At 42.4% G+C, this 15371-nt stretch overlaps 1 protein-coding gene across 1 annotated transcript in view; it reads left to right on the top strand.

Moving 5' to 3' along the window:
• kif19 (kinesin family member 19) overlaps positions 1–15161 on the top strand; it is a 36647-nt gene extending 21486 nt beyond the window's left edge. The window contains exons 3-20 of the mRNA XM_023431263.2: positions 22–132; positions 260–347; positions 1524–1660; positions 5988–6113; positions 6231–6425; positions 8267–8413; positions 8521–8643; positions 8982–9138; positions 9280–9454; positions 9656–9854; positions 9943–10213; positions 10635–10759; positions 10876–11039; positions 11149–11254; positions 11816–11939; positions 12719–13107; positions 13248–13416; positions 13514–15161. Coding sequence (XP_023287031.1) covers positions 22–132; positions 260–347; positions 1524–1660; positions 5988–6113; positions 6231–6425; positions 8267–8413; positions 8521–8643; positions 8982–9138; positions 9280–9454; positions 9656–9854; positions 9943–10213; positions 10635–10759; positions 10876–11039; positions 11149–11254; positions 11816–11939; positions 12719–13107; positions 13248–13416; positions 13514–13641 — 2934 coding nt within the window. The 3' untranslated portion in view covers positions 13642–15161. The remainder of the gene's footprint in view (positions 1–21; positions 133–259; positions 348–1523; positions 1661–5987; positions 6114–6230; positions 6426–8266; positions 8414–8520; positions 8644–8981; positions 9139–9279; positions 9455–9655; positions 9855–9942; positions 10214–10634; positions 10760–10875; positions 11040–11148; positions 11255–11815; positions 11940–12718; positions 13108–13247; positions 13417–13513) is intronic.
• Positions 15162–15371: the final 210 nt, after the last annotated feature.

The following is a 15371-nucleotide window of genomic DNA, read 5'->3' as shown; positions in this document are numbered from 1 at the left end:
CTTCCTCCTCTTCATCATCAGATGGTGGTTCTGATGGACCCCATGGAGGACCCAGACGACATCCTGCGTGCCAACCGCTCCAGGGAGAAGACTTACATGTTCGACGTGGCGTTCGACTACTCAGCCAGTCAGGTCAGTCGAAAGCTAATGTTGAAATAAATCAAAAAATTAAAAGAAATTTATACAAATATGGCGCTGCATTTGTTTTCACAGAATATGCATGTGCACTTGAATCTTTTATTTTCTTTTTCCCATGTAGGCAGAGGTGTACCGAGCTACAACCAAAGGCCTGATTGAGGGCCTCATATCAGGCTACAACGCCACTGTGTTTGCCTACGGACCCACAGGTGTGTGTGTGTGTGTGTGTGTGTGTGTGTGTGTGTGTGTGTGTGTGTGTGTGTGTGCGTGTGTGTCACACATGATTCAGGTTGATACCTTATGACTCTTTTTGATGGAGATGTATCATCCACCAATCACATGTGTCACCTTTCTGGCCCTTAATGTCTGGTCAGCTTCAGTCATCACACACAGGAAAAGGGTGACACGTCTCTCTCACATCTGTTTTGGTTTTTGATTTTAGTCCAGGTATGAGAAGAAAATGAGTCACGCTCTTCCTCCCACGTTTCCAGTGGGTAGGTTCCGACTCTCAGAGAATAGTTCAGTACTATTTCTCCATTCAAGTTTCCCATCTGTCTGTCTGACTTCTCCCTTCTGTCTGTCCATCTGTCAGAGATCCAAAGCTCTTTGTCTCCCTTTGTGGGGAAGAAAAACACACAGAGGTTTTAGTGTTTGCGTGCAACAGGCCAGCCGAGGTTGAATAAATAAAGCACATCTTTAAAGTTCAGACATATGCACGAAGTAAACACCAAGCTTGTAGATTTAGCTCTAGCATTTATCTTTCATAAAACGAGATTTGGTCATAGTGGACACAAGATTGACACAGTTTTCATGTTATAAAGTTGCAGTTTCCACATTTTTGTGATAATACTGCTCTGAGACAAAGAGCAGCATCATCCCACGTTTGGAGTGGTGACTCTGGCTGCCAGTATTCACTCTTCTAACTGCAGTCTGGTCTACAAAAACTCCTGAGGAAAGTATCTGGTTCACTGGCTGCTAAATGCTCCGCTATATTCCCCAGCAAGTCGCTAGCTTTGTTTGTCTGGTTTAGTGCTGTTCAGGTAACATGCAGTAAGGTTAGGCACATAAAACCTAAACAATGGGCTGAAAAACGCTAAAGCACTGAGGGTGATACGAGTGACCTCTCTCACATGATACGCAATCATTTCATTCATTGGTTCTGTAAAATATTCACTAGAGCAGCTTTAAAATCATTACATATGACACAAACCACCGACTTCTTTCCAAAGTCATTTCCGATCCCTAAAACAAATCAACTAACTCTAAACACTTCATGTGTAAAAAACACTATCATCCTAAAACTAAACTGTGAATTCTTGTATTCTTGCTTTTCAAGACAAACAATAATGTTTTTCTGTTTGTGTCTATTATGTTTCTGTTTTCAGGTTGTGGGAAGACATACACCATGTTGGGGACAGACAAGGAGCCAGGCATCTACGTTCGAACGTTAAATGACCTGTTCCGTGCCATTGAGGAGACCAGTGACGACATGCTGTACAGCGTCTCCATGTCCTATCTGGAGGTCAGAACTTAATTTGCCTACGACTAATTTGCCTACGACAGAATCAGCGATGACACATCTTGTAATTGGCCTGCAGCGGGGTTCGAAATGTTATAGCCATTAGCTTGATTGCTCACTCAGGTTTTAGAGATTTCTGCTGATTTTCTTCACAGCTCACATCTATGATTGTGAGCTTGTGCCAATTGCAGGCAGATACTGCTGGTGTCACTTTACTTTTCTGAGCTGAGCTGGCGTCCTGATCCACAGCCATATAGAGATGCCCACAAACAACTGAGCAGACTTTGGAGACTACTTAAATCCCACAGTTATATATGTGTTTTTAATTGCCTTGTTCTTCTTTCATAGCTTGTCTTGATGCCGTTTTTATATCCCATGTAAAGCACTTTGAACTGTGTTGCACAAACACACTTACCTTGCCTCCCCTTCCTTACTGAATCTGTAAAGGCTTACTGCCGCTGCCTCAAAGAGAGAGTTGCTATCTGTCAAACCTTTTCATAACAGAAGCGAAATACGAGGTGATAGTCAGCCGCGGGGCACCAGTGGACCATTGTTGAACTTCTATAACTCGTCATCGCCTGTAGTTTTTGTGGCTCGTCTCTAACTGACCCTTTCGATGGCCGCTTTGTTGAGTGTATTGTTAGAGGAGGCGGTTACTGACAAGAGTGGTGTCTGAAAGGTCTGTGCATCAAAGTGAAGCAGCAACTTCTCCAATTCAGTGTGGTTTCTCCCATTTTTCACTATATCCTTCCTCATAGCAAAGCAAAGCCAAACTGCCAATTGAAGCTTTTTCAACTGAAATCCTCTTCCAAAAAGATATTGCAGCCTTTTTTTTGTTTAGTTTGTTTCTCCCTGACATTCACTGGAGTACAAATACACACTATTGATTAATTGTTTTCCCTCCTGCTGACACAGAATGTAATGCACGTCGTTAATTAGCTGGCTGTCGGCTGTGGTGTTTACAAAGTGCAACTTTTAACGGAAAACGTGAGGCAAAATGAGGAGAGAGGAGGAGAAGTGAGGCAACGTAAGGCGATACAAAACACTGGAGTGTCAGGCCCTAAGTCCGGTATCTAAAGGTTCAGCGTCTCGCCTATTTTTCACACGTGACATGCACATCTCCCAGCAAGGACCTGTTGATGTCATAATGACATTATACCAGCAATATTACATAAATTCAACACCTTTCGCTATAGTTTCTATGTTGAGGCTGAATCTGAATATGATGCAGACCATTTTGATGTGATCATTTTTGTTACATTTTGTGTCAAAAATAAATCAGAAATGAATTTATAATGAAAAGAAATTCAACATTCCAGTAGCCTGCAACTCTATGTTGCAGCAGGTCAACGACGGCAGCTGCCACGCACACACACTAAGGCAGTGTGTTTCCGGCGTTAGAGTTTTGTTTTTGAGCTTAGTGGCGTGAATAGAGACTTGCTGAGGACATCACGGGGAGGTGGTGTTATGTTGTCACCAGAACATCCCTCAGAAGATGGTTGTCACTCTTTTGTCTTGTTATCTGTTTCTTCAGCAGCACTATAGGTCGGACAATATTTACAAAGACCATAGTAAATAACAGATTACATACTGTAGGTATAGGTACTTTGCATACTGCACTGTATATGTGCTTTTGCCGCAGTTCATTTAGATGTGGAGTAATCTGTGGTCCTGCTAGCTGAGTTTTATCTCCGCCCTTTGTCAGAGGATGATGGATCACAGATAAGACAGCAGGCTGATGATGGCAGTTTCTCAGTGTGCCTGCCAGCTGTGGTTCCACACCTCATTACTGAGAAGCTCAGACTGTGTGTTTAATGACAAAGCCATTAATAGCACTGGCTACAATGGAGTCGGTTCATTTGACTCTGACAGCAGTAACTGAGCTTCACTTGTGTGACCTTCGTATTCACATGTAATGAGGTAATTTGTGTCTTTTCTTGACTGAAGCTGAAATGAGTGTAGTGGTACAATGAGTTCATAGTGTGCATGGGTTTCATCTACATAAATCTGTCTTTTCAAATAACCTTTAAATAAATGTATTTGTACTTTTCACCTTTCATGTAGCAGTGACTTGGTTTTTAAAACACAAATGAACTGCCTCATTCAGGACTTTTCTTCTGATTTGTAGCAAACAGTTTGTCGATCATTGTTTCGTTCCTGTAAGTCGTATTGGAAAAGATGCCAGCACGAATATAAAGAGGAATGACTCACATTTATTTTAGAAATGTTCAAGCTGTCAGGAAAAGAAATGAGAGCGAGAGAAGACGAGAAAGAGGAAATGGTTAGAGAGAAACTAAAGGAAGGGATGATGACAGAAAAAATGAGACAGAGATGATTAGTACCTTTTATAAAAAGAGCAAATATGAAAAGAGCATTCAGCCTTCAACAGAAAATGGAAATGGTACAATATAAGTACTTGTTGGGTACAAATTTTGTCTGGTGGGAGGAGGGTTTGCATCAGACATCGAAATTACATTTTGTGTTTTCAGTGGCAAATACTGTGATTATGCGCAGTGATTGACAGTGTTATTGAAGCTTAGCTCTTTAGTAGCACTGTGGGGGGAGTAGGGGGCTGAAAGTGAAAATTTGCCCATAAAAATGCCAATCATGGAGTGTGGCTGTTCTCTGACCTGCACTGAGCTCTTCAGGATGAATCCTGTGTGTGTGTGTGTGTGTGTGTGTGTGTGTGTGTGTGTGTGTGTGTGTGTGTGTGTGTGTGTGTGTGTGTGTGTGTGTGTGTGTGTGTGTGTGTGTGTGTGTGTGACGGGTGTGTGTGACGGGTGTGTGTGTGTGACGGGTGTGTGTGTGTGACGGGTGTGTGTGTGTGTGACGTGTGTGTGTGTGAGAGAGAGACGGGTGTGTGTGTGTGAGAGAGAGACGGGTGTGTGTGTGTGAGAGAGAGACGGGTGTGTGAGACAGGTGTGTGTGTGAGAGAGACGGGTGTGTTTGCTGTTTCCACGGAGCTATCTGTTGCCACTGTCACCACAAAGAGGTTAAATGCCATTTTACAGCCGCAGTGCACACATCTATTCCTTTTCTTGTTCATATCACGCTCTCTTTCACACGTGCAATCTCTAAAACACACACACAGCGTATACTAATAAATATACATTGTAAAGATAAAAAACGCATCAGTTAGTCTTTACCACCTAAGTGTTTATTATGGTATTGTTGGCCGTCTTCTCACATGTAGCTTTGCCAGCAGCGTCACTCTAAGGATGACAGTCGGTCTGTTGGTCAGTCTATGCACCACTTAGGTCCAGGCTCGAAATATTCAACATAAGTTGAAGTGTATGCTTTATTTTGAATATGGCGTGTAGGTGCGCTTGTGCGTAGGAATACAGTAGTTTTATGGTTTAGAAAATGTAGTTCCAAAGGAAAGGGCTGTTTGACTACACGATAAAGTAGTTAAAATATTCAAAATAAAGTGTACACTTAAACTTATTTTGGTGGGCAGTTTTTAAAGTGGCTAAAACTGTTGTTTTTGTGGATGACCCCGTGTGACCCAGCATATCACTCAGCTCCTGTGCTGGTGCTCCCGGCTGTTTCTCTAAAGTGGGAGCGCGCTGATCCAAATCTGTATCAGTGCCTCACACAACCCCTTACTACCACTTTAATGTTCCTCTTAGGATAAATTGTAACAAATCTGTTGATCCACTGACTTTTAATCTAGCACCAAAATCAGATCAAAATCTATATTTTGTTCCTTATTTTGGTTTATAGCTGCAAAGCTTACTGTGAGTGCAGCCTCACAGAGCAGCTAGCATGGCTGTAGACTCTTAGTCATGTTCCAACCTCACCAGCAATGAAAGAGTGCAGATGGAAAAAATAACAGAACAAACACCCAACTGTCAGTGTCAGTAAAAGCATCCCTCTTTTTCACAGTTTGTGGCTGGAGTCTGCTTGACAAATAAAAACTGCTCAGTGGTTTTGTCATCAGCGGCCACTTTCCAGGATGTCACTTCCTACACCGGCTTTTATGTGGGTCGAGGGGCTTTCGCTGCACCTTCAATAACAGTGTGAAAGAAGAGCGCTGACACTGGCTTGATGACAGCATGCCACCCAGCAAGTGGTGGTTTCTAAATGACAAGCTGCTGAAAATATAGTACTTGCTGTTTTTGTACCTGGCATGCGTTTGTGTAGGAGGCTTGAAAGCCTGAATGGAGCCTTTTCTGTGGACATAAACGTCTTTCCAGTTGATTCACGTCTGTGACTTAACAAACACTACCTATGGAGGCTGAGCAAATACATAAACCTTTGGAATTTTTAAAAATCTTTATTGCAGACGCATTCAGCTGACGATTTCATATGTCTACCTGTGTTTCTTTAGATCTACAATGAGATGATCCGTGATCTGCTGAACCCGTCTTCGGGCTTCTTGGACCTGAGAGAAGACTCAAAGGGAGTGATTCAGGTTGCGGGCATCACGGAGGTGTCTACCATTAATGCCCAAGAGGTAAGATAAGCTACATAACCCTGCGCCACATGACTCATTTATTATGCAATCGAAACATTTGGATTTCATCCATGGCAACTGCACGCACCACAAAGAACTCCTCATGTGTGTTGTCAGATCATGGAACTGCTGATGAAGGGGAACAAACAGCGCACCCAGGAGCCCACAGCCGCCAATCAGACGTCGTCTCGCTCCCACGCCGTGCTGCAGGTGGCCGTCAAGCAGCAGAGCCGCTCTCGAGACATTCTGCAGGAGGTCCGCTTCGCGCGACTCTTCATGATCGACCTTGCCGGCTCTGAACGAGCAGCTCAGGTGTGTGTACATATACACTCAGTCAGGAGGTGTTTAAAAGGCTGACAGTGTGTTTAATTGGGAGTCGTACAGGTGGAGAGTCACTTGGCGTGTGAGAGTACCCGTGCGGGTGCATTTGCTTTTGTCAACGACTTTTCTGCCAAATTCAAGTTCAAGTTCACAGACTTGGCTAAAGTGTCCATTACTAACACTGCTCCTTTTAAACCTGTATGGATACGTTACACGTGTGTAGCCTCAAAACTACAACGGTCCGCTTTGTGAGAGTGTCTGCACTCATGTAGCCTCTAACTGTAGTCTGCTGACTGGGACATGCTTGGCAGCGAGTCTTTACAACAGTCAGAGGAGTGAGGTTCCCATAAACCTCAGGAGACTGAGGTATAAAAGCCTCTTTATTTCTGCCATTATAGTCCAGTTTGCTGTTTATTAAAGTAACCTTTTGGCAAAAGGGATAACGTTATATTGCAACATGATGCTTTACACCTTCGTAAAAGCAAAGTTAAAGCTTTGATTGGCAGTTGGGAAAGTACTTGTGCTTTACTTGAGTATTTCCATTTCATGCCACTGAATACTTCTACTGAACTACATGTATGACAGATATAGTTACTTTACAAATAAAGATTTTAGCATGTGGAATATAATGCATTGTTATAGATTTACTGTAACTACCTAACAGTCTTTTGCTTCTGATACTTTAAACGTAAATTTTGCTGTAGTACTTTACAGACTTTTAATGTACAGTACTTTTACTCGTATATTAAATAATTTTTACAGTGTAGTATTGCAAAATGTACTTAAGTAAAGGATGTGAATATATTCTTCCTATGACGAGGCATCAAAGAGTTTACGAAAACAATAACAGAACAATGTGGTAATCCCAGACAGAGCTTCCTCCAACCAAAGTGTTTATGAAAACAAAATGGTTATATACTCCTTTAACTAAGGTAATTGTGGTCATCATGTTGTCACTTTGCCTCCCTCTCTCTCTGTACGATCATTTGAATAAAGATTCTATCCCAAAAACATGGTCATAACTGGAATCGTTTAATATTTGGGATCAATATTTTATTGATTTTACCTTTTACAAGAGACAAAAATATAAAAATAAATAAAAACACACATGCAGAGTAAAATAATAAAAACATAACCTCTACAAAAAAGTCTCTGGTATCAAAACAATACAGTCAATACTTATGTGGAAAGGAGCAGGCCTGTATTATCAGACAGAGAGTAAAGATTATCTGTGAGCCGATTCAAGTTCTGGGGTTTATTATCGCTTTGAACTCTTTTCAGGAAGTCAAGTGAGAATGTCAAAAAGTGTTTGTTCACTTTGTCGTTAGCAGTTTTTCAAGTTGAGTGTTCTTTTGTCGTTCAGAACAGCTTGTCATTGTCACCCGAACACACACACACACACACACACACACATATCTTTGCACACCAGAATAGAATAACATGCAAAAAGGTCAGCGGGTGAGAGTGCTTGTTTGCCATGGAGACTATTGAAGAGTCGCACATATGGCCTCCATTAGGAAGTGAGCAGGACGGGAGGGTTGTTTGTCACTTGAGGGCACGGGGAACATTTCCTCTGCCTCTGCAGAAGAGGAGCTCATGCGGTTAGTGAGAGGTGAAGACGATTTAGTTGAGCTGAGTATTGACGGATGAAAGGTAGGAGGTAATGCCATCTCCTGGGCAAGAGCAGAAACATGACAGCTACTCTGAACACACAGATAAGAGCCTACAGGTTCATGCTCTTGGCAGTCTACTCCTTAACAAAGGCAGGAAATTGCCAAAAAATAAATACTTCTAAAAGCTCACTCACGTCTATCTCTCTGTTTATCTATTAGACTCAGAACAGGGGTCAGCGGTTGAAAGAGGGGGCCCACATCAACCGCTCCCTCCTGGCTTTGGGCAACTGCATCAATGCCCTGAGCGACAAAAATGGCAACAAGTACGTCAACTATCGAGACAGCAAGTTGACGCGCCTGCTAAAGGTAGGACCATTTAAGAATTTATATATCGTACCTGTGTCTTATGATTCAGATAAAAGTTTTAGCTCTTGTATTCATGTTCTTTTTTTTCTGGCGTCTTTGATTGACAGGACTCGTTGGGCGGGAACAGCCGAACTGTCATGATAGCCCACATTAGCCCCGCCTCTGTGGCTTTTGAGGAGTCTCGTAACACACTGACCTATGCTGACCGTGCCAAAAGTATTCGAACACGGGTGAGCTCAGAACATATTTATTCATAATGATGCTTCTAGTCTGCTTTCACTGATTTAGTTTAATCTTAATTTTACAATAAAATATCTTAATATATTTCTTGAAAATGTACTTCCCCTTAGAATATCTTCCCTAGGCATATATAAGGAGTTAAGAGCAGATTTTACAGCTTATTACTGCTGATTGTAAGACATTTACTGCCAATAAAGCAGATCCAGGCACAGTCATTGTGTTCCAAAAGCCAAATTCAGACGCTTGCAGTAAGAAAATCCAATTTTCAGTGTGAAATTTGACACCCATGTAAATTTTTCTTTGTCTTTCTCATCACTGTGCGCTTCAGGTAAAGAAGAACCTGATAAATGTGTCATACCACATTGCTCAATACACCAACATCATCTCAGACCTGCGCTGCGAGATCCAGCGGCTCAAGAAAAAGATTGCAGATCAGGCGAGCCGCCAGGTCAACTCAGATCGGGCTGACATCCGCCATGTCCAGGGTAAAGTCTTGTCACATGAAGACATGAAGAACATCTGCTCAATGAAGCTGTTTTCTAATATTTTTATGCAGCCGTGCCTGTTTATGACTGTTTTCTTTTCGTCCCCTTCTGCCCTCCTCTTCTCCTCTCCCCCACTCGCAGCTGAAGTCCAGGCCCACTCCAGCCAGCAGAGTCGGGCGGAGATGGATCAGTTGAGGGAGCAGCTCTTGGATGCCTTCCGCCAGCAGATGGAGATCAGGAAGAGCCTGATGGAGCTAGAAAACAGCAACATGGAGATCCAGATCGACACCTCCAGACACCTGCTAACCATTGCAGAGTCAGTGATTAGCATTTATGTTATATCCCACCCATCTGATAGTACATATGTAGCATCCAGTTAGTTGACAAAAAAGCTTGAAAAGTTGAAGATGATGACTTGGGCAGCTGCAGAAAACTGATCACTATGGCTTAGCTGTAAATTATAAACTTAAAAAAATTATCACCAGCAGTTAAAATGTAGATTTTTTTTTTCTCCTAGCTGGGAGCAGGAGCGGAGCAGGCGCAGGAGGAAATGGCGTGCAGAAAGGAGAAAGGAAAGTGTCAATAAGGATGAAAGCGAGAAGGACTCTGACTCCCCGGAGTCTCCCCCTGACAGCAGTGAGACGCAGGAGGTGGCGATGGCCCGAGAAAATCTGGTCACACTCATGGCTGAACAGAAAAGGATTCACAAACAGAAGGTAGAAGTGTCAGTCTAGTTCTTGAAAAATGAATGAAAATCATAGTTACATGCGATCTAATCTCAGCTCCTGTCGTTTTTCCCCTAAGGCGTTGCTCGAGCGTAGGTTTCTGGAGCTCCGAGATCGCGCCCGTCGCTTGGAGGAGCTGCTGCCTCGGCGGGTGAGCTCAGAGGAGCAGCGCGAGGTGCTGGGCCTCCTCTGCAAGGTCCACGAACTGGAGATCGAAAACGCAGAGATGCAGTCTCACGCGCTGCTCAAGGACAACGTCATCCGGCAGAAAAACTTTGTGGTGCAGCGCTTCGAGCAGCACAGACAACTGTGTGACGAGATCATTCAGCAGCAGAGACGGTTCATTGATGGTGAGTCTATCAGCATTTAGTCCTTTAGAGCTGCAGCAATCTGATATATTGATTAGTCGATCAAATGAAAATGAATCTGCCACTGTTCTGACAAGCGTTTAAATCATTTTCAAGAAAAATGTTAAATATTTGATGGTTCTAGTTTCTCACATGTGAGGATTTTCTGTATTTGTTGGTCCTAAATTATAGTAAATTGAATATTTCAGAGTTTTGCACTGCCATCAGACAGAACATCATTACGTTACATAACATCATTATGATGGTTTGTAAACCAAATGATTAACCAGTTCATTTAATAAATAATCTGCAGATTAATCAATACTTAAAATCTAGGTGCAATGCATTTATAGTTTACTGAATTATATATATATATATATATATATATATATTATAAATTATATTACATGCTCCTGTGTTCCAGACCACAGTCTGCTAGTACCCTCCCACCTCCAGGAGCTGTATGATATCTACATGAGGGAACTGGATGAGAGGAAGCTGGACAGAGCCATGGCCCTGGATAAGGTGACCACCAGACACACCATCAAGGTAACCCCCAGAATAACAATAAATTAAGAAACTTAATAATAGTTAGAAAATAAGGTGAAGATGTTTGTATCATGTGATGTAAAAGAATTCATTAAATGCTGTGCTGTAATTTCCAGGAGGGATCTTTACCCAAGATCAGCCTGCCCAGTCAGGGTCGTGACAACATGCAGGACATGGACTCGGACCAGGAGAGTGTCCGCAACATGTGCCCTGATAACAGACGAGGCCAAGCCAAAATTCGCAGACACACCTTGCCACCCATTCTGCCAGAGCCTGAGCTGTAAGAGGAGTCTTGTTTCCCGTTTAGAGTTCATATAACAAACCGCATTTACAGTAATATTAAGAAGTTCATTTGTTCACTGTTATGTTCTCATGTTTCTTTGTGCCAGGGACAATAACAGAGTGTTTAAGAGCAGCCCTCACGCCAGGCAGATGAAAAACTCGGTTGTAATGACGCCGCCTCCCATCCACATTAATGGGAAAGGCAACAGAGAGGTGAGGATGGTTCCAATAGGGAGTATTTACCCTTGTCCATTCCAGCTCAATAACTATCCCTGAGAGATGTTCCATGCTGTGAATTAATGCGGCCTAGTCAGCTGTTGTTTTTCACTTCTGGCAATATGGTTTCCTGTTTGAATTAAACTCACACAGATACTTCACTCAGCTAGAACCTTTTCATTTCGAGCCCACACACCTCCATAAAAGAATCTGCATCATAAGCTGACATAAGTATTCTCTCTTAGCTCTTACATTTCAAGGTTTTTGCTCAGCGTACCAGGTTGAAATTTCCAAACCAGCAGAATTGCACCTTTGTTCGAGGCTTGAAATAGTATTACCTCCGTCTGATTTTCTCTCTATGCAAATGTTTCAGGAGAGTGACTCATAGATAAGATGAGGTAATGATGCTAGAATCCAAATGCCCCATTCAAAGTAAAAATATAATTTTGAAGAGACAGAGAATTGATTAAGATGGCACTCAACCTGACCTCGACTGAAAGCAAAGCACTGCAATGAATGTCTGATCATAATGTGGCACTCTGCATCTAATGTCTGCAGCTGCAGCCTCTGGCTCCTGAGAGCTCTCTGAGCTACAGTCACCTCAGCCACAGTGTCAGCAGCCACCTGGACTCGTCACCCGAGAGCAGCGAGGCCGGGGCCGACGTCCCCCTTTCACGAAATGGTAAGATGTTCAGACTAGTGTTTTAGCGAGTGGAAGGACATTAAACAATTTTAAACAATTTTTCTGAAATGTTTCAGGATACATAAAGTACACACTTATTCACAGCTGGAGACACGTCGTAGGCCATGGATGCTGCATCGCGACCTGTTTTTAATTCACTTTTTAACCTCAGGATATTTTAACTTGAACCTTGTATTTGTGGTACTTATTTGTTTCTTACTCAGTTTCTTAGCACCATCGTCCCATGAGAAACGCCTTTACCTTTGCTATGTTTATGTTATATATGGCTATAATGACAAATAAATAAATTATTAGCGTCTGTACTTTAATGATTGGGCTGCATATATTGATAGTTTTCAATATCAATGAATCAGATTTTCTTTTCTTTCAGTTGTTTAATCTATCAAATGTCAGTTTTTTGTTGTTTTTTTTTAATAAAAAATGCACATTTTTTCCCGTAGCCCATGATGATGTTTTCAGATTGCCTGTTTAACCCAGTTAATTTAATAATGGTATAAAACAGAAAAATTTAGCAAGTTTAGCAAGTATTTGGTATTTTTCCCTTATAAATGACTAAAACAATGCAACTAATAGTAATTTCAGCATTAATTAATGGTTAGCTGTGGCCAAAACATGATAAGTGATTCTCTTTCTTTCTGAAGTTTCCCTTTTGACATTCCCAACTCTCAACCTAGATACACGTCCCTCACTGAGAAGATAGAATAAAGAAAAAGTCGTAAATGAACTAATATAACAAACCTCTCCTTGTTTCCTCACAGAGCGGCAGCAGATCCTAAAGGGCGTCCAGAACATTGTAGTGAAAGCAGCCCGTCGACGCTCCAAAGCCCTGGAGCTGGACGCTTTGCGGTTACACCCTCCCCCCTCTCCCCTGGACCACAAGAAGCAGAAAAGCAGCCTGTCTTTGAGCGAGGCGCCCCCTAGAGGTTTACCGTTGCGGCGCGGCAGGCAGCCCAGCCCTGAGCTCAGACACGCCACCTCGGACGACAACCTGTCCAGCAGCACCGGGGAGGGACCCGGCCTGCAGGTGACCTGGACGCGCCCACGCAACCGTCAGGTCGCCGCCAAGAACCAAACGCCCAGAGAAGTGGACTTCGAAGCTCGCCGCAAGAAGAGGCGCTCACGCTCCTTCGAGGTCACTGGTCAAGCAGTGAGTATCAACTATCTGTTGTACGTTCAATATTACTATTGTAACATTTCAGAGCACCTCTGCAGGAGATGCTGATGCATTTGTGTGTTTAAGGTAAGCAATCAGTCAATGAATGATTTTGTTTTTCCTCTCTCTTGCAGCTCCCTCAAACCAAGACAACCACAGCTCAGAGGTTCCGCCCTCTGGACAGCACATCAGACCCCCACCTCCACATTAACGGTCAGCCCCAGGCTCCTATGCTTCGTCCCCAGTACAGAGGGGTCCCTCCTCTTGCCAAAGTCAGGGGACCCCACAACAGCCAGCAAACAGGTAAACCGCCATCACTGTCAGTGGAGAGATAGAGACATACCTCTTTAATTACTTTTTTTGTTGACCTTTGTCTTTTTTGTTTCATGCCTCTCCACAGGCTCGAATGCAGAGTCCTCCACGGCCCACACGAATAACCTGAAGCGAGGGCCCCAGCTGCGGCAGCCCCAGCCCCTCCTCTACATCACCACCACAGGCACTGGGGGCCAGCGCACTCGGAGACACTGAGCCATCGCCCACGTCCACCCTCCACACCAGCACTCAACACCCAAACCAGCTGAGCCTGAAAGGGAGAGCACCCACACCCACCCTCAGCACAGATTAAAATGAACACTTAACCCCTCAGTGAGTGACATTAGGCATGATTTGCGAGGCAATATGATGGAGACTTAACCAGACAGGAGCTGGATACCTCCACACAGGTCTCCTCTGTGCTTTACTGAGCGATGGCGCTGACAGGCTCCAAGCCTACAGATGCCAAAGACTGCTAGACGTACAGTGCGTGTTCTGTTCAGTCACGTGTTTCCCCTTTAAAGCTTGCTGTCGTGCTGAATTACTTGTTATCGTCAAGTCGGGATGGTGTCAAGCTCATTATGAATGCAACACTGTACTAATGTTTGTACATTATGAGTATATATAGTCTGGTAACCTTCAGTGCTTGTTATGAAGGCCAGAAACGGAGATATTAAGCTAATGAGGGATGTTTATGGGGCTACACCTCACAGTAATGATGTAAATGAGTGTTGAGGGATAAAGGATGAAAAAACATTGAAAGGATATTACACTAATGGCAGTGTGAGAACTGTATAATGAGCAAAGGCCTACCGTCAAAATGTTTCGGTGTCAGTATGTTTCTTGTAGTAAGGTTGTTTCAATTTAATGACACACATATATTTGAGTAAAAAAAAATATACTTGATCATCTTGATTGTTGTGCACTTCTGGATTTAAACCTTGTATTCTCACATGCCCCAGGTCTATGCCTTTTCTTACCCAAACTTGACTGTTAAATGTCATATGCTCTGTTTGTGTAGATAATACCACAGGTTAGTTGGCTGTATTTTTAATGAATTATTTAACTGTTGCCTTTTCTTTTATGTTGTTGTTGTCATATACATTGTTTTCATATTACTACTTTCTATGCTTTGTTTTGTACATTTTTTTTAATTTGTACCCAAATAAATTCAAATGAAATATGTTAAATGTTGCTTATTTTCCAGTAAAATGTGTGTTTGCTATTGTGAGAGAAAAGGAAAACTGATCAGGGCAGTTCAGATGGTCATTTTATGCAGAAATGTATTGATTAGAAGATCCAAATCAACATATGAAAGCGTGCATCAAATACTTACTCTGACATTATTTTTAACAGTTTTGGTCCTGTGCTTAAGACTAAAATATCCTATAATGTCATGGAAAGGAGAATTTTGTATGAGACGCTACACAGGACTCTTTGCATTGGTCTCATGTGTAATGATCTAAAATGTCCACTAGATGTTGCACAGTGGCCACAGTTGGGATGAAGAGTATTGACACACCCAGCCTCCAGGCTTCAGGTCACCATCAATGGACCATCTCTCTACTGACATTGACGACACAAGTTTCACCAACTACAGACACTTGTAGTTAAATTAGCTTGATTTAACATTTATAAGATCAATTTTGTGATTTTACTCATTTTGTAAAAACTTTTATGGATTGTATTTAAGAGGTTGCATTTATGATTTTTCATATTAAATTATATGCAGCACATTGCTATTTTGTATTCTTTAGTTTGACTATGAATGCTTGGAAAGGATTATTATCCTGTGTGTGGGTCCATGTGCTGTCAAACACAAAAAGCAGTGTGTTTAATCTGTCTTTACAGCTGGTTGCTTGTACTAAAAATAATACTAAAACTATTTCAGTGATCTAAAAGGTCTCTGTAACATTGAAAGCCCCAATTCATGATTAAGTAGGCAT

The sequence above is a fragment of the Seriola lalandi genome, unplaced genomic scaffold (assembly GCF_002814215.2).
Source record: "Seriola lalandi dorsalis isolate HSWRI2012SDOR001 ecotype SW California unplaced genomic scaffold, Sedor1 jcf7180002054920, whole genome shotgun sequence".
Taxonomy (NCBI): Eukaryota; Metazoa; Chordata; class Actinopteri; order Carangiformes; family Carangidae; genus Seriola; species Seriola lalandi.
This window is presented reverse-complemented; position numbering and strand designations above follow the sequence as displayed.